The following is a 26,974-nucleotide window of genomic DNA, read 5'->3' as shown; positions in this document are numbered from 1 at the left end:
CTACCATGCTGGCAGTAGGTTTGGGAGTTGAGTTTGAGTCCATCGTCATCCTGAAAAGGTCCAACTAGCTAATCTTTCCAAATACCAGTCCATAGCAGTACCCCACCTCCACCTTGCTGGTGTCTGAGTCCGTCAAGAATCCATCCACCTGGTCCGTCAAGAATCACTCTCATCTTATCAGTCCATAAAACCTTTGAGAAGTCTGGCCTCAGGTATTTCTTGGCCCAGTGTTGATGTTTCAACTTTATGTGGCTTGTCCAGTGGAGGTCATGTTTCAGCCCTGCACACCTTGTTCTTCTGGGCACTCCAGAAGAATCGCCTCACGTTTGATTCTTCTCAACAAAAAGTCTTCTCTGATTCTTTTTTTCTCAACATATTTCTCACGACCCTATTTTTTGTAATCACACCACAATATCTTACAGCTTGGAGTTGAAAAATATGCATTTTCTGGGCCTGAAAAGGTGTAAAACACACTTATATATAATAATTAATAAAAAAAACAAGAATTTGGTGCACAATTGTTTATTCATTTTAAACAAACATTTTGAAATTATTCCATAATTGTTAGAAAGTGTTTTTTAATCAACAAAGGAGCAAAGTTATACATTAGATTATTAATTTTGTGGTGCTTAAAGTTCCAAACTGTTCCAAGACCACTTAACTTAAGAATGTTTGACTTTGACAGCACTGACCTCGGATTGACCAGCACTCTGTACAATGGGAAAGTGAAAGAGCTCAGTTCAAATCTGAGAAAGATGATCAGAGATTTAAGATCAGACGTGTCCCTTGGAGTCCTTTCCAAACTAGGAGGTGTAGCCGCTTTGCCAAAATCGATAAAATACATAAATTGGCCAGGAGTTCCCAAGAATGTCATGACGAAGTGTATGGAGATGCAATATGAAACAACAAATAAATAAAAACAAGCACCAAACAACAGCAAAAAAAAAAAGAATGAAAGAAAGAGAGAAAATCCAGCCAGAGTCCACAGAACTCAGAATCCACACAACCTTGAGGATACAATCCCAGTGATAGGAGAGTCTGAGTGAGAGTCTGGTACCTCTGACTATTAGTAGTAGAACCACTGGTTAAACCCCCTAAATGTCTCCACTTTTTTCTCTTCACATCCTTCCTTTGGCAGTAAGCTACTTCCAAACCTTGCTCTATAGGTGGCAGCAGACTTTCCTGTCCTTCAGAAGTCCTGTCCTAGACTTCTTTAGTTTGGTAGATTTTTCCCCATCTTGTACGTCTTGACAGAGCAACTTTAGCAAGCTGAAAGGTTGCAAGAAAGATCTCAAATGAAACTAAAAGGAGAAAATTAAGAAAAGAATACACCATAACGACAAAAGTGGAAAACAGAGTTTCAGAGTTTTTTTGTTGGACTTTGTAAGGAGCAGGAGAAGGAACTGCAGGCTGTGCAGTGAGTGAGTGGAGCTGGTTGCTGTGATGTAGCAGCAAGCTGTTTGCTAAGGAACTATAATTTGACGGAAGAAAATGCAAACATTAACACACTTAAAATAGTACATTCACAGCTCAGTTTATTTGTCCCTTACTTTATTTCTTTTCTGACTGTTATATTAAAGCAACAGAACACTCAATGCTGATGAAATACGACAGGTATTTCATGGTAACACAACCACCACAAGAGTGTTTTATTGCTTTAACATATGGTATTACATATGGTTGCTGTATAGAGGAAAACATGTACCTCCAAAATGACAGCTTTACAGGAGAAGACAAAAGTGTTCTTAACTGGAAATCAATGTAAAGTCAGAATTTATTCCTCAATTTAGAGCATTTCTATTGGTCTATTCTCCCAGAATTATTGACACAGTGTACAGTACAGCTACAAGGTTTAAACGCTGAAAGCTAAAAACAGCCAAAAATGTAGATACAAGTTTTTCATTGGACAGCAGCAATAAACAGTGTAACAACAACCCTTATTTAACATAGAACTGAAAAAGAATACAAATATTTTAACCTTTTTTAATGGTTATTATAAAGAACCATCTACAAGAGGTTATATTTGTATAGAAAGAACCTTTATATCTGGAAAAAAAACCTATAATGATGAAATTGGTTCCTCAAGTACCTCCGTGATTCTGTATAGAACAATTGTATTTACTAGAAACACATGAAGAATCTTGACCAGTTTTAAAGGTGTGTGGAATTCACAACCATAAAATAATTTAAATATCAAACAAAAATCAAACACTTACAGCACTTATAAACAAACACTTGCAATGGAACAAACAAACAAATAAAACATTTCTGGCTGCTGTGTAAAAGACTGGTTATGATCACTGATATTTTGAGTCTGGATTTGAGATTAAAAAAAAAAAGATGAAAACCAAGAGAACCAAGGAACAATTTCATATATATAATATACAAAATGCTCAAAAGACATTGTAAGGGTTATAAACGGCCAGGGCAGGAAAGACAGCACCACTCACTAGTGGAGCTCTTACTCACTTTACTGATTTTATTATTTTTTACACAGACCACAATATGCTTAGCCTTTGGTTAGTCACACAGACACCCTGACCCAAGATATTTGGATGGGCCAGCGGTTTTCAACCCGAGCCCTGAAGTTCCAAAAAGCAGCTTTACAGAGATCCGGGTCCGAGCCTATTTTGAGCAAGCCAGTGGCAAGATCGAGAGGAAGAATCCTTGAGTGGAACCTAGACTCAAAAGGGGAACCTATCCTCCTCTTGTCGACACCGGAAAGTGCCATAAAAAGAACAACAGGAATAAAACAACAATAAAACAATAGTGAATTGAGAAAACATGGCAAATATGGCAAACAGTCCCAAGCAAAGTCAAGCAAATGAGGTGAGGATGAATCAATACAAGGCCCCAGAGCAGGACAGTGGGGTAGCAGGGTAGTGGAGAGCCAAGTCTTGTGGTACCAGGATGGAACAGTTGGAACTGGGCATCTTATTACATGGCCAAAATTTTGAGGGGTTTACAGCAGGACAGGATCCAATGGGTGGGCAAGAGCTGCCAACCACAAATGGACTCGCCTCAGCAGCGAGCAGACAGCAGGGGGCAGCTCAGTCCTTAGAGGAGAGAAAGGAAAGGAGAAAATGATGTTGTGTTTAGGAGTTTGAGTTGACTGATGTACAGCCTGTAAAAGAAGTAGATTAGAGAGACAGCAGTACTGATCAGACCTGTAATCAGACCCATACAGGACAGTGTTAGTATTGAAACAAGCTACATCAGCAAGGAAAACAGAACAGTACACTGATGGATTATTCAAAAGCTCAAGCAAGAGGTTTTTAACCTAGATTTAAACACTGAGAGTGCTCTCTTCATTCCCCTTTAGGAACCACTCTCTCATGCCCTATAGTCTGAACTACTCCTGCATCTCCTGTCTGGTAGGCATGGTCAAGTTTTGCCCATGGCCTGTACCAGTTGCACCTTTACTTCATGGCTTGAAACAAGTGCTGTAATGATACATAGGCTAGAAGGATGCAGGTTTGGTTGCTGACCTCTCTGTGGATACTGAACGAGTGTGCTGGTGTGTGTCTGTGTGATATTTTAGTACTAACACTATTAATCACAGTGACTTGTAAGGTAAATTCTATATATCCTCACTGACATGATGAAACCTTCTTAAAGACTCCATTTTGACATTTTTTAAGTTTCTTACATAATTTAAAAAGGCAGCTGCCTTCAACGCTGCCCAAAAAAGCACAGAATAGCAAACCAGATTAGCATAAACCAGTTTAGATCATTTTAGATGAATGTGGAATTCATGCTGATCTAAGCTGATTGTTTCAGCTGGATATATGAACATTTCCTGATAGACCAAAATAAATCATTCAAAATACCTAAAAACCTGAATAAAGTCATTTCACATCACACATTATTTACAGTAACTTTGAAAATGTAGTATTTTCTTTTTCCTTTCTCTGAGAAGTTCCTTTTCATTGTAGACAAGGTATGAATTTATACATAATGTTTTGTCTTTATTTTTGCTTTATGGCTTTAAAAGTAATCCAAACAAAAATGAAATTGTAATCAGTACCCCACATGTCGCTGGGATGTATCCTCAAGGGTACGTCTTCTGTACTTTCACAGTTTTTTGATTGTTGTTTATTTATTTGTTTATTTGGTATTTTTGTTGTTTTTGAAGTTACATTGCCTCCCTACACTCTGTCCTCACATTAGGGCTTCTGTTCCTATTTAAAATATCCCCCTTTCCATTATACATGTTTTTATTTTTCTCAATCAACCAATTAAATCTATTTTTTTTTATTTTCTTTTAAGTCTATTAAGTTTATTGTAAATGTTATTCTATTAGTATACAATAATAATAATAATAATAATAATAATAATAACAATAATAATAATAATACATATTAATATAATTCTTCTACGCTTTACAGGTGTAATAAACAGTGCTGAGAAGCAGCTGTATAGGACTGTCTGCTCTACGTACTCTCAGGGTACTGTGGACTGTGGTGACGCGATAGCCTCGCCTCGTTATAGACAAACAGGTGACGTTGGCGCCCTTAAACTAGCGTACGAGTGCTGCGTCACTGCGCTGTTTATTTTCCTTCAGAGAGCGCGTGAGTCCTTTCCTTTTTTCTCTGCTGCTTTTCCCAGAGCAAATTAAGCAGCAGATTCAGTTTTATCATTTACTTTGGCAGAAAAAGTGGATCACCTCAGTGTCCTCAGCTGGAAACTCTGGTAAGCCAGTAAACATACGTGCATACAGACATTCATACAAGCATACAGTGGCATGCAAAAGTTCAAGCACCCCGGTCAAAAAAGTGAGTACGAGACGAACTGATCTCTAAAAGACACGAAGTTAAAGATGAAACTTTTTTTCCAACACTATATATATATGTATATCCAACACTATATATTTGTATATATATATATATATATATATATATATATATATATATATATATATATATATATATATTTTTTTTTTTTTTTTTTTTTTTTTTTTTTTGACAAAGAAATAATATAGCACCATACACAAGTTTGGGAACCCCAATTGGATTTAAGCCCTTATGAACAATTAAAAATGTTTAAAAACTCTGACTTTTTAAGCCTTGCCCCAACAGCTGTGGGTTTCTCTAAGCAGCTGCTTAGCACTTTGAGAAGAAGGCTGTACGAAGACAGCCAAGTGCTTTCAGATAGCTATTATTTCAGTTCAGAATGTAATTAAAATATGGCACTTAAAAGCCATGATGGAGGTCAAGAAAACTATAGGATTACTTGAAAGCCAAATTAAAACCTCTATTTAACCCCTGTAAAAAAAAACATAAAAAAACAAAAACTTTCAAGAAGAGTTAATGCACTCCTTATGTCCTTATGACCTTAATTAAAAATCTTGTTAAAGTTAAACATAGTTAACAAGTTAAACATAGAACATTTGGCTATAATGATCCTAAGTACTTTTGGAAGAAAATGGTTCAGAAAAGAAAACATCTCCAACTGTAAGTGTAGGGGTGGATGGATGGCCTTGTGGCACAGAAAACATTTCACTGGCGGAGGGAACAACAGATTCAAATAAATATCAGCATATTCAGGAAGCAAACATCCCACTGTCTGTAAAACAGCTAAGGCTAAAAAGGTGGATGGCTTCTACAGCAGGATAATAATCCTAAATACACCTCAAAACCCCAAAATTGACTGCCTCAAGCTAAAGGTTTTGCCATGGTCCCCAAACCTAAACATCACAACTCTACAAGCAACTTAGTGTACAATCTTTGGGCATGCTGCCATACATACATACATACATACATACATACATACTTACAGAAATACAGAAATACATAAATGCTTGTATACATACACATGTAAAAATGTAAAAAGAATAACAAAATAAAAACTTGCCCCTTAAAGTGCTTTTAAATCACTGATTTAAAAGTGTTGGTTTTAAAGTGTGTTGACCTTTCAGGGAGGGCAGCACGCTGTTGAGGGCAGAAGCGCACACTTTACTCTGGACTGTGGGGGGCGTGTATGTGTGGCTCATGTTGTGGGCCAAGGACCAAGGGGGCACTGCAATGGTTATAAAGAGGGGCAGAGAGAGCTCCCTGTGGCAGCTTTACCATCAGTGCTGAGAGCGTGTGTGTGAGTGAGTTTGTGAAGAAACCCAGTCCTGTCTCAACTAGAGAGCAGTCATGCCCCTGTCCAGATCACTGTCCATGAGCTCTTTAAGCGGCCTGCCGCTGTGGGACCAGGAGGAACTCCCCATAGATGAGCTGCTGCTGTTTGAAATTGCCTGGGAAGTAACCAACAAAGGTGAGTGTGTTTCAGTAGTTTAAGTATCAAAGCCTATTTTTAGATGTTCATCTTCATGAGCAAACCCTCTTATTTTTTATTATGCTCAAATTCTGCATAATTAATAGAATGCCCTTACAGTGGTGGTGGGAGGAACCAGAGGTCACAATGTCTGTAGCACAAATATAGCCATTTTTATCATTATCCCAAATGACCAGTCATCCTACATGTGTCTCCTGGGTTTATATACGCAATGTTAATGATGGGAAAATAGTCATAAATCTGAAGAAATCTGAAGACTATTTTGGCTAGAGAGGCATAAATCATGTCTCAAAAACAATGGACCTTATTCACCAACCATTCTTAATAAGAAATGTCCTCTAAAAAACACTTAAGCAGTTTTTTCATAAATATTCGGACATTTACCAACGTTTTCGTTTTTGTCTGCATTTTTCACAAAAACAAATTTAAGAACATTCTTGGAAGGATATTGGTGAATGAGGCCTATTGTTACAGGCATCAGGAAGCATTTTCCTAACCTTTTTGTATAGTAAATGTCAGTGCTGTAGCTTGTAGAGCAATTCTACTCTTCAGACGTTTGGTATCATTCACTATCACTGTGAACAATTCTCTGTAAGGTTCTCTAGAATGGAGCATCTCACATCACACCGCTATTAATGTCACATCTTAACCTTTGAATTTTGTAGAAATATGGAAATCAAACCTCCAGTTAGTCCCTACTAAATGCTCATTACTTTAAAGATTATGTTAAAAGTTTATGTAGTTTAAAACAAACAAACAATTAGAATCTTTAGTCAATATTCAAGATTTCAATACTGGCATCGGCAAATAATTAAACCATCCAATTTATATAATGTGCACGTCTATAAGGCCTTTTAATGTTGTGTAGTATATGTACATATGTGTGAGAAAGAGTGTGAGAAAGACAGAGCCAGAGAGTGAGTAAGAGCAGGGTTTATTTTTGACTGAACGACTGTTCACCCCAAACTCACATGAACAGCAGCTTGACAGATCTAACATGAAAGAGGCTATCTTTGCCTGCTGTGAACAAATATTGGAAGGTTAATGTTTAGTTAAACATTAAGCAGCAGACGGGCAGATTCGGTGCCAACCTTTCATAGCTGTCTCATTTATGATAAAGAATCATGGTGTGTTGTGAAGAAAAGAAGTGTTTCCACACCTCTTCCCACACTGCATTAACTGTGTATTTACAGTGTACAGTAATGTGCAAAATAGTTTCAGTAGTTTCCAAACCATTTGTGTATACCTCTTGTTAGAAGAGTAAATGTTTGGTTTCATATTTCTCCTCAGTGGTCCCAGTCTTTATATAATACAATATATTTGGTCTGCAACCCACCTGATTTAACTTAAAGTGACAGTCATTATTTTTTTCTTTTAAATTAAAAGCAGTATTATTCCTGAGTGAAGAAGGGACAAAATACTGTAATAAATGCTATCAATGTACTGACGCAACCATCTCTGCAACGTCTAATATATTCATCTAATATCGTCTAATATCGTCTAATATATTTATATTCTGTTTTGGACAGTAATTAAAGTAAATATATGTTTAAAATAATCCCTGGATCCCATCACCATCTTTACAATGAGTTTTCTGTTCTTTTATGCCTCAAGTGGGTGGAATATACACTGTCATCCAGACCAAGGCCAAGATCACAGTGGATGAATGGGGGGAGAACTTCTTCATGATAGGCCCTTACTATGAGCACAACTTCAAAACCCAGGTGGAGCAGTGCGACCCCCCCAACGCAGCCATAAAAGCAGCCATGGACTCCATAAAAAACAACGGCTGTCAGGTATGCCTTTCTGCAGAGGAAAGATCTGGGTTAGATGTTAGTTTTGTGTTCTGATACGCTCTTCTGTCTCATCATGCTCAACTTCTGCAGTTTGTTTAGCATAGTGGGTAGCATAACTGGCCTTCCTGTGACAACCTAGTTTGATTCCCTATCCAGACAAGCATTCCTTTCTACACCAATAAAAGTGTTTGGGCAAGACTACTAGTGCTACATTCAAGTTTGATTGAGCCACTGTGGATCTAATTGCATGTTTGAAAGCATTAGAGCCCAAGAGAGATCTTTTTTCATGCCAGCCTCTTTTTGGTGGTTCCGTCATGAATTTTATGATAGGCATGATTTTTTCTTTTGGACATTTGAATGCACAGCTTTATCCTAAAGTACTCATACCATAGTAGCACCCCAACCCACATGCTCATGTAGGGCTCACATTTGTGGAACGTGGGCTAGGAGGGTTTAAGGTGGGCATGGGCTCTTAGTGAGTTTGTACATACTTTTTTTACTAGGACCCAGTTGGGCTTCACAAATGGGTCCCATCGTTACAACCCACCTCAGATGAGACCCAAGTTTTTCTCTCCTGGTCTCGTCATTGACCCTGGTGGGCTGCCATATGTGGGGCCAATGTGAAACCCGACAACAAAACTTTCTGGTTTCCGAGTTGGGCTACCCATACAGGCCCCACATGGACATGTTAGCTGAAACACCCTGGCAAATACAGTTTTAAGGAACACTGATACGAAGCTTTTCACCACAACTTATTTCTTATCGTCATTATCAGTATTTACTAGTAGTTTACTGTCCACCCATATTAAGCAATGATTGGCCTGAATCAAGCTCTTTTAATCACTTAAAATTTTAAAGCAATCAGATAGATATTTCTTAAGATTCAGGCTGAATCTTAAGAAATAAAAGCATATAAGTAACTCAAAGTGAAAGCTTGCCAGACTAAAGTACGGCCTTCACATCATATTGTAACACTGTATAATTTAGCCTTCCATAGAAAGCAAATGGGCCTCATTTAATAACCAGAATTTTCTGGTTATTTTCTTGACAAGCTCATTATAATGTCCTCTTAAAAAGTGTTTCCTAAAAAGTACTCTAGGCACATTTCTATTTCACTAGAGGTCATTTGACACCCACCTTGATTCTATCTTTTGCAGTTGTGATTTTGTCCAAAAAACATGTCAGAGTAACTGTGGATTCATTCGTATAGTGGCCAGCAGATGGAAGTATGATCTTCCAGCATGATCTTACAACACTAGAGGGAGTCAGAGCCTTACACTCCAAACAAAAAGGATTCTATAGTACTAAATATGGGTCTTTGATTCCTAATGATAGTGGAACCTTTTTGGTACCATTTAAGAGTTGTAATGGCTTCATGTAGGAACATTGCTTTCAGTAAAGAACCCTTAGAGAACATTTAATCAAAGAGTGTACAATTAAACCAAATCTCAGTCAAAAAGAAGAATGGAAAGTAAAATGTATGCATACACATGCATAATAAAAGTCTGCACATCATTTTCTGTGAGCCCTAGCTGAACACACTCTACCATACCCAGAATAGCAAGTTTGACAGGTCTTAAGCCTTTTGAGCTAAATATTTGCAAAATTCAAATACACTTAAAGGCTGGGATAACGATGCATACATAATATGAGGTTGGCATAACTGTCAAACTGCACAGCCTCATGCCTTATTCTGTCTCTGCAGAAACAGACTACATGCCTCTCATCTTCCTTGGCAGTGTGGGTCAGGCATGTGGTGGGATGACCAATGGACATTACAGCTTCTTGCACAGAAATAATTTAGCATAGATGTTTACATTCTGTTAACTTACCATTGAAATTGAATTAAATTAGAATATTAGCTTAGGAGCCCAGTGCCTAACATTTGGACATTTTTTCCAGTGTTTTTATTTTTGATAAAATAAATTTCAAATTCAATTCAATTCACCAGGGCTTCTCAATGCATGGGAGAGAGAGAGAGAAGAACAACAGAGAGGAAGGGAAAAATAAAAGGGGTTAGAAGTTCTGTGGTGAAGAAAGAAAGATTTGCATTTCGGGAAAACTGGTCCAGTGTTCAGGCTTGAAGCAGTACCCTACTGGATAAAAATAAAGATAATAATTTTAATACTGTAAGTATTAAGTAACAAAGTACCATGTTCTGTGCCCTTCTAAACAGGTTAGCTTCTTAGACATTTATGGTGCTGTACATGTGTATATGTGTGTATGGGTGATTATAGGTGCACTTTGGCCGTTGGCTCATAGAGGGGAGTCCTTATGTGATCCTCTTTGATATTGGAGCAGCAGCCTGGAATCTGGACCGTTGGAAAGGAGATCTGTGGAACACTTGTAGCATTGGGCTGCCATATCACGACAGAGAGGCCAATGACTCGCTCATTTTCGGCTCACTCGTGGCCTGGTTCTTCAAGGAGGTGAGATATCAATGGTTTAACCACTTCATTGTTTTATATCTGCTTATTACTGCTGTCAGCTACATTGTATTATTGATTTTCTAATACATTTCCATTAATTTCAGATGTATTTATTCTTATTATTGCAGCATATTCCATTCAGAACTTTCTTCAAGGTGTTCCTAAATAGTTTTCTGAACTGTGACCAACTGTGACTTTAAAGTAATGCTCCAACTGTTTTCAACATGATTTCTATTTCTATCTAAATCATAAAATATTGATTAACCGTAATGGCATATGTTGCATTCCCCTAATATGATTACTTTGAGATGACAAATAGTGGTGAGCAAACACTGAAGATACTCTCTGTCTGTAGTTAACAGATCAGCTTCAGGACAAGCCCAATGTAATTGCTCACTTCCATGAGTGGCAAGCTGGGGTGGGACTTGTGCTGAGCCGTTCGCGTAAACTGCCTATGGCAACCGTCTTTACTACACACGCTACTCTCCTGGGCCGTTACCTGTGTGCCGGAAATGCGGATTTTTACAATAATCTGGATAAGGTGAGACCAAGTGCTTACACATTCTCAATGGGCTGATACAATTCTCTATCTTTATGACTAGTTGTACCACATACAGCATATCGCAAGTACAAATGCTATAGGTTTCATCTATGTTATGTATCGAAATTCCAGGTCTATGTATCTGTATATGAATTTTGACCAGTGCAAATACTCATTCTATATATCTCTAGTTAATTTCTGATAAGTTTTTAAATCATGTGCAGTTCCAGATATCTAGAGGTTTAGATACAGTTAATTTCATGACAAGGATACCTGACACTAGAATTTTGACAAAATTTGACAAAATTACAATGAAGATACATGGAATTATAATTTTAGCTTGTAAAGCATAGTTTTATATATATTTAAATGGATTTGTCCTTGTACAAATGTAATCATAGATAAGAAAGATTAAGATTCCATATAAATCAGTGGTAACATATGACTAGTTGCCCTGGCTATATCGCCCTGACAGTGTTGGCCTGGCAAAGTGGCTCAAAATGGCTTTATGGACATAGATGTTAAGTTGATATCATTACATGTCCAAATTTCATAGTTGATGTCTGAAACTAGGTTCTTTGAAATCACAGAGATCCTGAATTTAAGTTTTACTAGTAAATTGCTTGTGAGTGAGACACAGAGTTTACTTCACTCAGTGTGCATTAAGAGTTGTAGAATGAACCGCAGACTGTACAGTAGCTAAGTAACTCGCCCTCAGCACGTGCCTCCAACCCCATCACAGCCATGATTATTCACACATTCACATGTTATTCACAACTCACATGTTCTCTTGCTTTAACACAGCTTTATCACTTTTGTATTTTTGTGTAGTTCTTTTAAAAAAGACAAAAGTATTGAGACACCTGCCCTGGGACACATTGCTTCTTTCGAAATTCCGGATTTCTTTTGAAAGTTTCTGGAGTAACTGTCTCTACTGTTTGATTGCAATCAGTGACAAAAGTGTTACCTAGGTCAGGATGCTGGATGATCCCCACCTTACCTCACCCCCAGCTCCCCAACTCATCTTAAAAGTGTTGGACAAAGCACCATCATTTCAGAGAGCAGTTCCATTGCTCCACAGATCAATGCTAAGGGGCTTAATGCCCCTCTAGCCCAAGCTTAGCAGTAATTGTGTTGCCAGTTCATCTGTTTCAGAGGGTCCTATTCTAGTAGTAATTCTCTACAGGCACTAGACAAGCTGTGGGTATGCATTTGCACATCTGTGTCAGCAATGAATGCAACTTAAAGTAGCTGAATGCATTCATTAGAAGGGGTGTCTCCAAGCATTTGGACATAAAGTGTATGCCAAAAATGGAAATGTATGGACATTAACTTTAATTCAGTTAACAACAGAATGATGTGTTCAAATGGGACAGGCAGAAGGGTTCAGACATCACCCAAAATCAATTCCATCTGAATTTCATGACATTTATCCAGCCGTCTTAAATAGGGGAGTTACCTTTGAGTTAAGTACCTTTGGGTTATTACACTGGGTAAAAAGAGAGTACAGTACTTGCCTATGCTGTGATAATTGGGTCTGGTGTATGCTGCATAAGGTCAGCTGGTCCTAAAGGCCAATGGTAATTGACAGCATCTTATGATTGTGAAGCAGATGCTTTAGCCTGCTGACGCAACAGAGTTCTCCTTCCCGTGTGAGCTTATAGGATGAGGGGAGGATCCAGTTCAAAGTAGTGCTTATACTCTGCTGTAGTGTACTTCAACATGGTGTTCTGCGGGTTCTCCTGCCCTCAAAGGTGTAGATAGACCAAAACAGCAAACAAGGCTAATAGAGAATGACTCATTTTATTGCATAATGCTTTATTTGTCTGTTATGTACAATTGTTGAAACATTTTTTTGAAACAATAATGACCAGAATTGTGGAAGAATTAGAGGTAGCCAATATAGTATTCGTCAGTTTGCCATTTGATGGTAATTTTGAATTAGTCGAAAAAAAAAAAAAACTTTCCCATCCTACTCCTGGTGGAAATTTACAAGAACAGAAGCTGTTGAACAATAGAGCAGAAACAGAGACAGTTTTGTGCCACAGCTGCAGAATGTGGACACAACCCTGGTTAAATGAACAGGGACAGCAGGGAGCTTCCTGTTTGGTGCTGCAGAGAGCTCATCTATTGGAAACTCACAATGTCCACATCACAAATTTAATTTAACACAGTTAATTTTATTGGTAAATGTGGGAAAAAGGCTGAGTTAAGACAGCTGTCCTGACCACCTTACACCAAACGATCGAGATGATGGGAGCACACTAACAACTCTGGCATCAAGTGATTTTATTTCGATATTAAAAATGTGTCTGCAACAGTAAAATCACTTGAAAATGTGTTTATTGTAAGGCCAGCATAGTGGACATCAGAAGATCTACAGTTCTCACTGTTTACATAATTGTCATGTAGTTATACAGTTGTCATAGCATAGATACACACCATAGCTGGAACATTACAGTGGAGTTTTCATGTTGCTAATACTGGAACAAGCAGGTATGAAGTGTGTGAACTAAAGTACCCATGTGTACCAGTTTGACACTTTATAGCCTTGCACATTTGCAAGAATTATTGTTATCAGTACAATCATATGTTATGTTATGCCCACATTTGTCCCAGTTTGACATAGACAGAGAAGCCGGAGAGAGGCAGATTTACCACCGCTACTGTTTGGAAAGAGCCGCAGTGCACTGCTCCCACGTTTTCACTACAGTCTCACAGATCACTGCAGTGGAGGCAGACCATATGCTCCATAGAAAACCAGGTGGGCCTGAATGGGAAAACAGCAAAGCATGCTCTGTTTGCCATGTGCTAGAAAACATGTGTCACTTACCATACAAGCTCCGAAAAGGCATCCTACACTTCACATTCTTTACAAAGAAGGAAATCTATTTGGCATTTAGATCTAATGCCTGCACACTGCAGCCTCCAGACTTTAAATTAAGCTTATTTGTCTTCATGCTTATGCTTACCTGAGAGTTATCACACTGTCCTGCTGTGAAATCTTGAAGATGTTCTCAAGCATTGCTCCTCTTTGCAGATGTGGTTACACCAAATGGCCTAAATGTAAAAAAGTTTTCAGCTATGCACGAGTTCCAGAACCTGCATTCCATGAACAAACTCAAGATCCAGGAGTTTGTTAGGGGACACTTTTATGGGTAAGGACTTCTCTGCACTATTTATCCTAACCAAATACTACATACATACATACTTACAAACATACACACTGTATGTCCAAATGTTTGCGGAAAGCCCTTCAAATGCATGCACGCAGCTTGTCTAGTCTCTGTAGAGAAGTGTTGAGAATAGAATAGGTCTCTCTGGAGTAGATAAACATGAACATATTGGCATCATGCCAATACAACAGGCATGGGCTAGAGAGGTATAAAATGAAATTTTAGAAGAAACAGTGAATGAGCAGATGTCCCAATACTTTTGTCCATATAGTGTAGCAATAATAGGCATGTTCAATGACCTGGATGAAGTACCCCATTTTTGCAGCTCCTGTTATAACACACAGTTTGTACATTAATGCATCAATTGTTCCATCATATTATAGTACCAAGATCCCGATTTTTATACTGTCTCTCTTCTCACTGGCAGCCATCTGGACTTCAATCTGGAGAAAACCCTTTTCTTCTTTATCGCCGGCCGGTATGAGTTCTCCAACAAGGGAGCTGACATTTTCCTGGAGTCGTTGTCCCGACTGAATTACCTCCTTAGGGTACTGTTCTCTCTTAGAATTCACACTCCACGAACAATTAATAAACTTTAATAAAGTGTGCTAAATGAAATGTGGTTGCCATGGTATAAGAACAAGGTTGTGTCCGAAACGAAATGCAGCTGCCTCGTTGCCTTGCTGCAAGTCAGTACTTTCGAGGGCAACTTTGTGATGAAGGTTCCTATAATTAAGTCATGTTCAAGGTGCTTTTCGAAAGCAGCAATATGTTATGATGCTGCTAGGATGCCAGAAACTAGAAATAAAATACATTAGGGAAACATCATTTTAAATAACTTATAACAGATTTTTGCTTGCTTCCACCATGTTGGTTTACCCTTAATATGAGCTGGCGCTAACACAGAGGATCATGGGATACATAAGACAGCAAAGGATACATGTACCTTAACTGTAGGTACCTTAGCAGGCAGCATTTCATACAAACATTTGATTCAGACATGACTTGGTACCTTCAAATACTGCCTAAGCAGGCAACATTTACTAAGTTTCAGACACAGCCGAAGAAAAACAAGCAATATCTCATTATGATAACCACCAAACCAAACTGATTAATCTAGCTTTTTATATATATATATATATATATATATATATATATATATATATATTCTTGGGCTGGCCAGGCTGCTTAGCACTTATCCAGCACAGGGTACGTTTTTGTTTGAGTTTGATGGTTTAGCTGATCTACAAGCATGATCATCCTGAGCAAGCAAGAAAACCATTATGACCAAGCTTGATCATCGCCAAGCTGGTTGACCAGCATGACCACGCTGGTTGACCAGCATGGCCAGCATTACCAAGGTAGTTGACAAGCATGACCAGCTCGATCAAGCATGACCAAAATAATCTGCAATGAACACAATACTGGACAAGAGCTGGTTAATCAGCTTGCTTACCAGCATAGGGTATGTTTTTTTTCAAGCTTTTCAACAGGCTTGACCATCAGAGACCAGCTATCAGCTTGTCTTGAGCTGGGGTTTTCAGCCAGGATAGTTCCACTAACTGACAGAAAAGCTAACCCCTGGCTAATGCAACATAACTGTGTGTTAATGTGCGAACAGCTAACGCTCTAACTTGGAGCTAAGGCCCTAGCCCCTAGCTAACATGTTAACTGCAAGCTGATGTTGTGAATGTGAACTAACATCTTAACCATGAGCTATGATACTGTACAATATGAAATCCTGTATTGTTACTTGTTACTTGCGAAACACCTTGATAACTCACTCACTTGTCTATATTAATGTCTGCCTGATTTCTGTATGTGGTTCTGTTTGTCAGGTACATAAGAGTGACGTGACGGTGGTGGTGTTCTTCATCATGCCAGCAAAGACTAACAACTTCAATGTAGAATCTCTCAAAGGGCAGGCAGTGCGCAAGCAGCTATGGTACGTGAATATGCTGATTTGTACGGTGTCGCCCAGTGCTCCAAAGCCCAGAGCATGCCATGTGCTCTCATGGCTGCTTTTCCAGGCACAGATTAAGCCTAGCCTTGGATTGAAATGCATTGTGAAAGAAGATCTTCCATTAAAGGTCTTTTGTTGTAGGACCATTAAAGCCCTTGCTGGTGCTGAGGCAAAAACAGAAAGCTTTTGTGGTAACTGCGATCATTCTCTATTCTGAAGTCTCTCTGATGCCTATAATATCCTTCACACAGGGACACTGCTCAGTCTGTGAAGGAGAAGTTTGGCAAAAGGCTGTACGAATCCTTGCTAAGGTGAGAGATTCTTTAAGTATGTCTTTGGAATATGTGCTTCTGAAGCTGAAGTCAGAAATGATGTGACAGTGTCGTCAGTGAATGAATAATGGAAGTGAGAGATGAAGCGGGTGTCGGAGCCTGCTGGTGTGGCTTTATGACCTCTGTGTGATTGTTGGAGTGTTGATGTTTCAGGCATGTGTTAATAGAGGTGATGACGGGAGGGAACTGCGCTTACTCTCTGGATTGGTAGTTAAGAAACTTATGGTGGCATAGTGTGATGTCAAAAGGTCACTCAATGCCAAGTCCCGAGGCTCAGTAAGGTCACTGAAAGGTTGAATCTGTGTGTGTGTCTCACAGAACTACTGTGTTTGCAGGGGCGAGATCCCTGACATGAACAAGATCCTAGACAGAGACGACTTCACAATAATGAAGAGGGCCATTTTCGCAACACAGGTCAGATTGACCTTCCTACATGCTCTTCTAGTAACTTCATTTAATCTTTATGAAATCTAGCACAGAAACCTTAAATCAGACTCAGGCTTTCTTTTCTACAGGTTCTGTAAAGGTTCTTTAGCAAAGGCAGTAGTTTTATATGGAACCATGACAACTCAAGTATTTGGTTTTCTAAATTATTCTCTATAGTAGAAAATAGATCATAGAACTATTGTTGGTACTATGCAGAAAAATAGCCCTTGTTTTATGGGTGAGTTTTTAAACATAGACTACACGACAATTCCCTAGCTTGAAAGTACAACTGAGAAAAACCTTCAGCAGCCAAAGAACGTGTACATGATGTGGAAGTGTTTTGAATCTAATGAAAATTCAATCATTTACAGAAAATGTGTCTCTTCAAAGGATTTGTTTTGGCACCTTCTTCTGTAAGAGCAGCTTGTTCTACAAAAATTTTACATGGCCAGAACTATGTTATGTATAGTTATGGATATGTATATTTTTATATATCTACCCTATTTATCTGAACCAATTTACCCACCCACTCACTAGGTCTGCCCCTATCACTTGCAATGCTCACAACACTAGGAGGCTGAGGTCAAGCCCATGCCTCCTCCAATACATGTAATCCCCAGCTCTGATACATCAGCCAACAAATGCCTGTATCGGCCAGTGTCACAGTGCGAGTGACAAGGGGAAAGAGTGCTATCTTCCCACCCAGAGAGGGCATGGCCAATTGTGCTCCCTTGGGCTCCGGCTGCTGATGGCGAAGCAGCGTGGCCTGGAAGTCAAACTTGCAATACTTCATACGTAGCGTCATAAAATCAAGCAAATAGTCATGTTTTCCCACGGCACACACTGACAGCAGAATGTTCTCGTACTCAGTCTTAAACTAGTTTATGCTCTTGTGGCTAAAGCAAATTGAAGCAATTCTATGCAACAAAGAAAAGCGTAGGTGTTATGTTTGAGTGTCTGCCTATGTCTAGCCATGCAGCATGTGTCATTTTGCTAGCCTGGATTAAGACCAGGGCTTGTTTTGTAAAACAGCACCGGATAGCAGTACAGAGCCTGTGAGGTAAAGTTTAATGGGGATGACTCAGTATTTGAGATGAAGAGTATAGAGTTTGTAAATGAAAGCTGGTGTTTTTTTCCCCAATCCATTCATTCTCTTGCATCTCTTTTTTTATGAATGAGCTGCTGCCAAAGGTCAGCTTCAGGGCATAGTGAAGGATGATTTGCGCTGCCTTTCAGAATCTGTGACGGAATCCCTTGAGCCATCCCCACGCAGCCTCCCTCCCCCTGGACTGTGACTAATTTAACTCAGTTAGCTCTCGAATACAAGTCAATAGATTGAATGTGTTACTTTGATATATATCACCTCTTCTTAATAGCAATGCTGCAGGCAAAGGGCTAATATACCACCACTCCATTTAGATTTATTTTTACATCAATATTTTTGGGTGTTAAAGATTCCACTTTATTGCTAGCTCTTGCGTATGTAGCAGTGCACTTGTAAGAAGGAGGCTAATAAATGAGCTTAACCAAGCTAGCAGTCATATTTCTCCTGGCTAAACTCGGCCCTGCCATAGCCTGAGCTAATACATCATCCCAAAAATGCTGCCATTGCTTATAATGAATGAAAGCTTGTAGGCGCCAGTTACGTTAGCATTATGCAAATAAAGCCATGCTATCTGGTTATTACATGTCTCTCCTTACCCATTTTTTTAAAATCATAGTATTGTATACTATGTATTGTGGAATGACCTTGTGACAAATAAAAATAAAAAGTAATAATAAAAAATAATGTTAATGTATGATAATAGTAATAAAAACCAGTGGGACGTTTTTAGCATCTGCCAACTGGAGGCTATTGTTCTAACAGAGATCCATAAGGTAGTAGGTCTCCATTGCTGTACTGTGATGATGCCATATGGCTGTACTAGACTAAACTGGCTGTATTTACCTTTTTCTCATCCTAAATAATAATGGGCCAAATATAAGCCAATTAGGGCACTTATGGGTCAGTTATGACAATGGCAATAACTGTTTATTGTGGGCTAAAACTGACCTGGCAATATAGTCAGATTTACAGTTTGTCATGGCATCAGAACTCTGGCCTGGATATGGCCCAAATACAACCTACCATGTGAAATCTTCGTGCAGCATTTCTGTTTTTGGCCAAAGCTGTGGCTGTGGTATGGTACCCAGACTGGGACAGACTTGTCACCAGCATTCCATGGCCATGTGGGCTGGATAAAAGTACTAAACATGGTCCAGGACAGTACAACAGGGCCAGTTTTGGCCCAAATTACAGTGTGCAAAATATTGTACAAGCATTTTACATGGTTTCAGATAAAATTCAATAACAAAGTAAAGTATTCTGCTTGGTATGTACTACAGCATGTTTTATGTTCTTAAAGTGTTGGACATGTACGCCATATTAAGGAGTTCTCTTTAAGCTTAGTTTGCCAATAAATGTGTTCCTGTCCATTACCTGGTCAGCAGATTTTCCAGGACTTCTTTCCAAACCCACAAATCACAGTTTAGCATTACCTCGTGTCTGCATGTTTTGGATGAGTGCTTTTTAAACAGGTTACGATATGTAATCCCACTCTTTATGTCAGTCATTGAATGATGATTCATGGGACATGGATCAGTGACTGTATAGATTGCCGATATTTACCTCAGTATGTTCTCCTTTCACACACACACACACACACACACAGAGACACGGTCTCCCTCCAGTGACCACTCACAACATGCTGGACGATTTGACTGACCCAATCCTGAGCAACGTCCGCCGCATCGGCCTCTTCAACTCCCGCAATGACAGAGTCAAGGTACACCATTAGCTAGTAGAGAGAGAAGTCATATTTGTGAGAAAAAATGTAATATTACTCTACCGTCTCGTTTCTAGTCCACATTCTTCTTTCACTTTCAGTGACTGTTCTGTGTTTCTCAGCTTGTCCAGAAAAGTGTCTTCACTTCTGGATTATAGGAGGAATCAAGGAGCAAGCAATGCCAGTTCTAGCATAATGCTGCTTTAAGAATGATCTTTGTGCTATGATGCTCTTCCCAGTGCCTTTACAGCTGTAATTTTATTTTTTGGGTCTTATTTACTTAAAAAAGCCCAAGAATACCAAATGAATCAAATGTTGAACCACAACGTTCATGATAACAATATTGTTAATCTTGTTTTTCTGCTTGCCAGATCATATTCCACCCAGAATTCCTCTCCTCCACCAGCCCACTACTGCCTATGGACTACGAGGAGTTTGTACGCGGCTGCCATTTAGGAGTGTTTCCCTCCTATTATGAACCCTGGGGCTACACACCAGGTCACACACACTCATATCTCACATTCACATGTTGCAAGCAGAGCTGTCACTATTGATTATGTTAGAGATCAACTAATTTACTGATTATTTTAATAATTAATCATGTTGTCAGTCATTAAAAAATAACTACAAATAGACTTAACTGAGAAACACTATTCCATGCATAGTAGTGTAACAATTCCCAAAACTTAATTTGCTATTATGCAGTGAGGTCTTGGTATGGCTGTGTTGATTGATTCACATACTTCTAACATGTCCTAGATGAGAGTGTGATTACGTTAGCACTGGGTAATCTGTGTGTATAACCCCTATGTTCAGGTGAATGCACAGTGATGGGTATTCCAAGTGTAACGACTAACCTGTCTGGGTTTGGCTGCTTCATGGAGGAGCACATATCCGAGCCCACTGCCTATGGTGAGTTACTGAGACAATAACTTTATGTTTTTATAGGCCTATATAACACAGGTGCACCCGCAGGAGTTCTTTAGCTCCATATGGTTGTTAAGCAAAAACTCTTTTAGCAATTTATATCTTGTCTAAAAAAATCAATACATACTATTTGAGGAAGAACTAATTATTCAGTTGGAACCTCATAACCATGAGCGAGTGGGTTTCTCATACAAAGCTTCACCTTCAACTGGGACACTAATGTATCCTACATGGAATTCCAATAAATCTCAATGGTTGAGATTCACACCACACTCATTTAACAACACCTTCATGGACCTTTTTATTGTTTAAGTCATGTTGGAACAGGAAAGGGCCTCAAATTTGTTCAAAAGGTCTTTCTTTGCTGTAGATTTAACTTTACCCTTCACTGGAACTAAAGGCCCCAAACCCTGAAAAACAGTCCCAAACCATCTGCCCTCCACCACTACTTTGCAGATTGCATGTTGCACGCTCCAGAGAAGACATTTTCCATGCAATGGTGGAATAATTTACACATCTCCAGCCAATACTTGGCATTGCACATAGTGATCTTAGGCTTGTGAAACCAGTTTAATTTAGCCATGAATGCACAGTTCTCTTGCTAATGTTGCTTCCACAGTCTGTTTGGAACTCCAAACTGAGTAATGCAACCCAGTATAGGCAGCCACACAGCTGAGTCTACAGCTTTGTGGCTGAGCTATTGTAACTTCTAAATGCCATCCGTTTCACAAACAGAGCACTTAAGGTTGACAAGGGCAGACCTGGCAGGGCAGTAAAAAGATATGAACTGACTTGTGACAAAGGTGGCATCCTATGACAGTGCCACATTAAGAGTCATTGAGGTCTTCAGTATGGCCTGCTCTGTTGCCAGATTAAGTGGTGATGTGCTTAATTTTATAATCTGTTAACAAGATCTGTGTCTGAACCTCCTGAACAGAACTGAAGTAATTATTTTGGCCATATAGTGTATCTTGGAACAGTACTGTTATGTAATATAAGATATATAAGATATATAATGAATGTCTCTCCACACAGGGATCTACATTGTAGACCGTCGGTTCCGTTCAGCAGATGAGTCATGCAATCAGCTGACCCAGTTCATGTTCTCCTTCTGTCAGCAATCCCGCCGGCAACGCATTGTCCAGCGGAACCGCACAGAAAGACTGTCAGACCTGCTGGACTGGAGATACCTTGGCCGGGTGAGGAGAAATGAATATAAAAATAAATATAAATATAATTATAATAAATATATGGCTTTAATCTATTTGATTATTATTCATGATGAAATAGAATAGAAGCTTATAGAACTGAATAGTTACTGTTCCTATTTCCAAATAGCTTGTTTTATATATATATATATATATATATATATATATATATATATATATATATATATATATATTTTTTTTTTTTTTTTTTTTTTTTTTTTTTAAATAATGTTTTTAAAAAATTGTATTATACTCTGGCTTGCTAGCCTGCTTTTAAGTATTTCACTGAAAGCGTCTTTCTTGTCTCCTGTGTTTACTTGCCACACCATCCCATCAGTTCTACATGCATGCTAGACACCTGGCACTCAGCAGAGCCTTTCCTGAACGATTCAAAATGGACACTCTGGCACCTCCACCAGTGAGTTCCACTATGTCTGTTGCTTCCTTCCCATCTTGCCAACCATCCGTGCTATTGACCACAGCACTGCTTCAGATTTTCTATTAGTAGAAAAACGCTAACATGAATATGAACGCTAACATAATACTTAAGAAGGAGGGACTAAAAATATAAGGGGTATATAGTCGCAATCACAGTTATACAAGCCTCACTGCAAATTAGGTTTATTGGCAAAATTTGCAAACTTGAAAAAAATAAACCAATCAAACACAACCAGTTTAAATGGCTCAACACAACTAATATAAAAAGTGCTTTCTCTAAATGTCACACTTAATTCCTCATTTTAATGACAATGACTAACGTCTTTAGTAGTTAGTAGAGCAACCTTCTGCTGTTATGGCCTGCTGCAAACGAGATGCATAGCCAGACCCCAGCTTCTGGCAGCGTTTCTGAGGAATCCTAGCCCATTCTTTAGGAACAATGACCTCCAGTTCACTGAGAGTCTTGGGTTTGCTGCTTCAACCATCTTCTTGAAACCCCACCAAAGATTTCCAGTGGGGTTCAAGTAAAGTGACTGTGATGGCCACTCCAGAATCGTCCTGGACTACTTGTGAAACCAAGCCTTGGTGGACTTTGAGGTTTGCATATGATCACTGTCCTGTTGGATGGTTTAATGCCACCCAAGATTCAGCTTTCTCACAGAAGGCATGATTTCTCCTAATATTTCCTGATACGTGACTGAATCCATCTTGCCCTGCACACACTGCAGGTTTCCAGTGTCAGAGGAAGCAAAGCATGGTAGTGACTAGATGATGCTCTGGGGCTGCTTTACTTCCTCTCGTACTGGAAACGTGCAGAATGTGGAGGGCAAGCTAGATTCAATCATTTGTAATAGTTTGTACATTTTGCAAACCTATTTGGCAATAGGGGTTGAATGATTGTGATTGCAACTGTATATACTCAACAAGTGCTTATGCAGGCAAAACCACAGGTGCATATAGATAAAAGCACATGGGGAATATAAACAAGAAACACATACAAGGATAGGAGCAAGGTGGAGCTAGATGTTATAGATGGAAAAAAAACATGTATTATAATTGGAATTTAAAAATAAATTAAACTGTTTAATGAAAACAAACTCAAAATGCAACTAGAGGGCATGCAGTAGTGGTCTTTAATAGTGATCTTATACCAACTTAAGGTCCTTGCCTCTTCACTTCACATCACTTCTACTAATAATGGTGAAATCTCTCATTCAGAAAGTGTGGTGCTAAAAATAAATATTTTACAAATTTTATCAATATTACGCAGACTACGTAGAGGCTGTAATGATGAATGGCTGCATTATTTGATATGTGCTTTATGCTGTATGGATTAATAGATGAATGTTGCAGAGTTGATGCATTATATCAGTTGATGTACCAATACATTATATACAGATTTGATACTGCAGCCATGCTACATACATTCATGCCACAGGTGTCTCTGGTCTTGCATTCAGTCTTGATTCCGAAGATTTTTATTCTTCCCTTTCTCCACAACAGACATTTAACACTGCCGAGGTGCATCTCTGTCTTTCAGCACTGAGTGTTGCAGACACAACCAAATAGTTTAGTCATCAAATCTAATCAATTCCAGATTTCCAAATGCTGCCTGAATGCTGTTATAGATTTAGGCTTTTTTTTCTTTTTAATATTGTGGCTGTTGTAGCTATTATTGATTATTTATATTAGATTATTCATTAACTACAACAGATATTTGTCTTCAACTGTGGTTTAATTGTGAGCATTGCTAATTACTGGTATTTATTGAATTTCACTCAATATGAAGCCGAAAACATATTAGGTTTTAAAAATGGTCATCTGTCATTTCCTTTTGAACACATTTTTGAATGAACAGGTCTGTCTTATTGGAATTTAACTGGCCTGTGTTTTGGCTGCTGCTTCATGCCTCAGTTGCTGTGTTTGCAAAATTAGCCTACTTTTATGTTTAGTGTTAGAAATAGGGCATGTCTATACAATGACTTTCAGCTTGTTGTTTTAACTGCTTTCATTCAGTATTATTTTGTTCAGTATTGTATTATTATTAAGTGTACATGTAGTGCGGGGTTCATCAATTCAGATTCTGGGTTCTCGGCATCTAGAACAGTTTGGTGATGTCCTTCTTAAACACACAAGATTAAGATACATTCATTTCATAGTTACAGGGTTTAGTAGGTTTATCTGAGACATCATCGATCATCAGAACTGATGACACCTGATGTAGTATTCTGGGGTTATATTTGGCCCTCATTTAGATGCATTTGACTTTTACCTTTTGTAAGTAAAAAACAACAGTGACTGCAATGGAAAGTGTCCTCAAGATCTGATAGACAGTCCAAAATAAATTTTCCTTTATCCCCACTTCCAAAAATGTGGACCATCTGAGGGGCCCCTGAGGACTGGTTTGAGAACTGCTTGTGTAGGGTGTATTAGCGTGTAGTGGAAGAGCAGGTAATTTTATAAAGGCATTATTTTTATATCCTCCCAAAAAACAATTACTTTTTTAATTGAATCAGCCTATTTACAGCATTTCCTTTAACAGTCTAGTAAAAAGCAGGAGTTTCTATTACCTGCGTACCTACTGCTACTTAAGGGAATACTCCAATACTCTTTTTAAACCTATTCTCCATCTGCTACATCTGCAGCATACATTAGTTTTACATAAACAATAATTTCCCTACCCTTATAAAATAGAACAGAAAGCCCATAATGAAAGCATACAAACTGTGTATTTATATTAATGATACTTGTTTTGGATTTATATGTTTGTATCAGCTATTCTGTCTCTTCACTAAGTACATGAAAACATGTTAGATTTGTCCCTGGTAATTGACTGTTTGATACAGACTACAGAGGGTTTAGGTTGAAAGCACTAGAGTGTTCATTAAATTGTATTTAAAAAAAATACCCTGTTAATGGGTGTCCATTATAATGTGCATTCAATGTCTATAGAGTATATTTGTGCATTTTGTTCCAAACTTGAATAACTGGCTGATTATGTTTCAAGCTGTGATGTTCATCACTTGCCTTGATGACAGTTGTTTGAGGAGGATGCACCAAGTTGTCTTATAGTTAACATAGAAATGAAGTATTTTAGTTGATAATTACAATGAACATAACATCACGATCTGTTCCTTTCAGTAAAAGAAATGTTAGTTTAAAAGTCACTCATACTGTATGAGTACTTCTGATATTTTAATTAGTTCAAGTAAGAAAATGAAAATCATCCCACCCTCCATTTTGCAACTGTTCCTGTCTTTTATTGAGAACATTGAGTAAACATCCACTGTGCAGGCTAGAAAAAGTAAGTAAAGCCTTGAATTTAATAACCTGCAAAGGCCCCTTTAGCAGCAATCCCCCATCTGTGAAATACACACTCATCTCATCTTCTTAATTGAAACTAGTCCAGTTTAGTATAGCAAATTAGTTTACTATAACACAGAAGTTTACTTACTTTTTCTAGCCTGCGCTGTGGGTGTTCACTCAAATTGCTCAGTGAACGACATGATTAGTACAGATGTGGGTGGGTATATGTGTTATTAGTTTAGTTAGGCTGTGTTTGCCTAAAGTTTTGTGACTTCGATAACAGCCAGATCTCATTTTATTAGTAATGAATGCAGAAATCCAGGTTTATCCAGAAATTCCAAAGGGTTTACTTACTTTTTCTTGCAAATGTAAATATGTAATATTTATCACAAATTGCTTACATGCATATACAAAGTATGGGAATGTTCACTTTTTAATACATTTAATGTACATTAGAAATTGCCACCAGGTTACGTTAAGACATTTTAAATCATGATGCACTTTGGCCGCCAGAATCTTTTAAAATGATGCGCCTGTCTTTCCAGACCCAAGGATTCCGCTACCCCAGGCCCTCCTCCGTCCCACCCTCTCCCTCAGCCTCCCTTCATTCCACCCCCCACCACAGTGATGCAGAGGACGAGGATGATAATGAGCCATATGACGAAGATGAGGAGGCAGAGAGGGACAGGCTGAACATTAAGACACCCTTCACTCTAGGGGTCGTGCCTGAGGGTAAGAAGAAACAGCCGGGGGAGTATGGGAATTAGCAGCCACCACCTGCTTCCTGCTGGTAAACCCAACGATGGCCTGCTGTGGCCCAAGTTTTGACGGATTGTAAAGCATGGTAGTCTCACTGCTATTGTAGTTGTGTTGTAATTTGTAATTTTGCCCTTTGTATAACATCAGCTTTAATTCAAGGGGTTCAATAAAAATATTACATTGATCATTTAGGAATTTCAGTCATATTTTTTTACAAAATCCCTCTGGTGTTACAGGCTCAAAAGTAATTAGGCAGTTGACTAATAAGTTCCAGCCCTGAAACAGTTTGCTTTGGACAAATGAAATCAAGATTGAGTATAGAGAAAGGAGGGAAGGGTTCCTAATCTAATAGCAATACCACACAATCTGTCAAATATGGTGGAGGCACTGTTAAGGCATAGGCATGTATCCATGTTAGTGGAGGAACTGAAAATTAAACTGGGTCACTGGTGTTTATTGATTATATGACTGCTTGTAGAAGTAGCAGATTGATTACTGAAGTATTTAGATCTATACTTTTGCTTTAGATCTACACTCTGCTTTTTTTTACATTTACATTTATTATT

General features: G+C 38.6%; 2 protein-coding genes across 3 annotated transcripts in view; both read left to right on the top strand.

Annotated features, from left to right (window-relative positions):
- Nucleotides 1-26,974, top strand: part of LOC140549330 (aldo-keto reductase family 1 member B1-like) — a 160,447-nt gene that overhangs the window by 105,220 nt on the left and 28,253 nt on the right. The window lies entirely within an intron of this gene.
- Nucleotides 6,141-26,472, top strand: gys2 (glycogen synthase 2). Of its 2 annotated transcripts, XM_072673888.1 has the most exons (16): nt 6,141-6,261; nt 7,897-8,078; nt 10,316-10,507; nt 10,863-11,048; nt 13,668-13,812; nt 14,089-14,206; nt 14,652-14,772; nt 16,063-16,169; nt 16,439-16,498; nt 16,855-16,933; nt 19,657-19,770; nt 20,142-20,268; nt 20,587-20,682; nt 21,733-21,896; nt 22,243-22,323; nt 26,195-26,472. In XM_072673888.1, the coding sequence occupies exons 1-16, from the start codon at nt 6,141-6,143 to the stop codon at nt 26,414-26,416; spliced, it is 2,115 nt and encodes a 704-aa protein (XP_072529989.1). In that variant the 3' UTR covers nt 26,417-26,472. The 2 variants fall into 2 exon arrangements, with proteins under 2 accessions (XP_072529989.1, XP_072529990.1); XM_072673889.1 differs by lacking the exon at nt 10,316-10,507.

This window comes from Salminus brasiliensis, chromosome 2, assembly GCF_030463535.1.
Source record: "Salminus brasiliensis chromosome 2, fSalBra1.hap2, whole genome shotgun sequence".
Lineage (NCBI taxonomy): Eukaryota > Metazoa > Chordata > Actinopteri > Characiformes > Bryconidae > Salminus > Salminus brasiliensis.
This window is presented reverse-complemented; position numbering and strand designations above follow the sequence as displayed.

Coding starts and splice junctions, on each gene's coding strand:
- gys2 (XM_072673888.1), top strand. CDS start 6,141: ATGCCCCTGTCCAGATCACTGTCCATGAGCTCTTTAAGCGGCCTGCCG. Junction 13,813..14,088: donor TATGCTCCATAGAAAACCAG/GTGGGCCTGAAT, acceptor TCCTCTTTGCAG/ATGTGGTTACACCAAATGGC. Junction 21,897..22,242: donor ACTGGAGATACCTTGGCCGG/GTGAGGAGAAAT, acceptor CCATCCCATCAG/TTCTACATGCATGCTAGACA.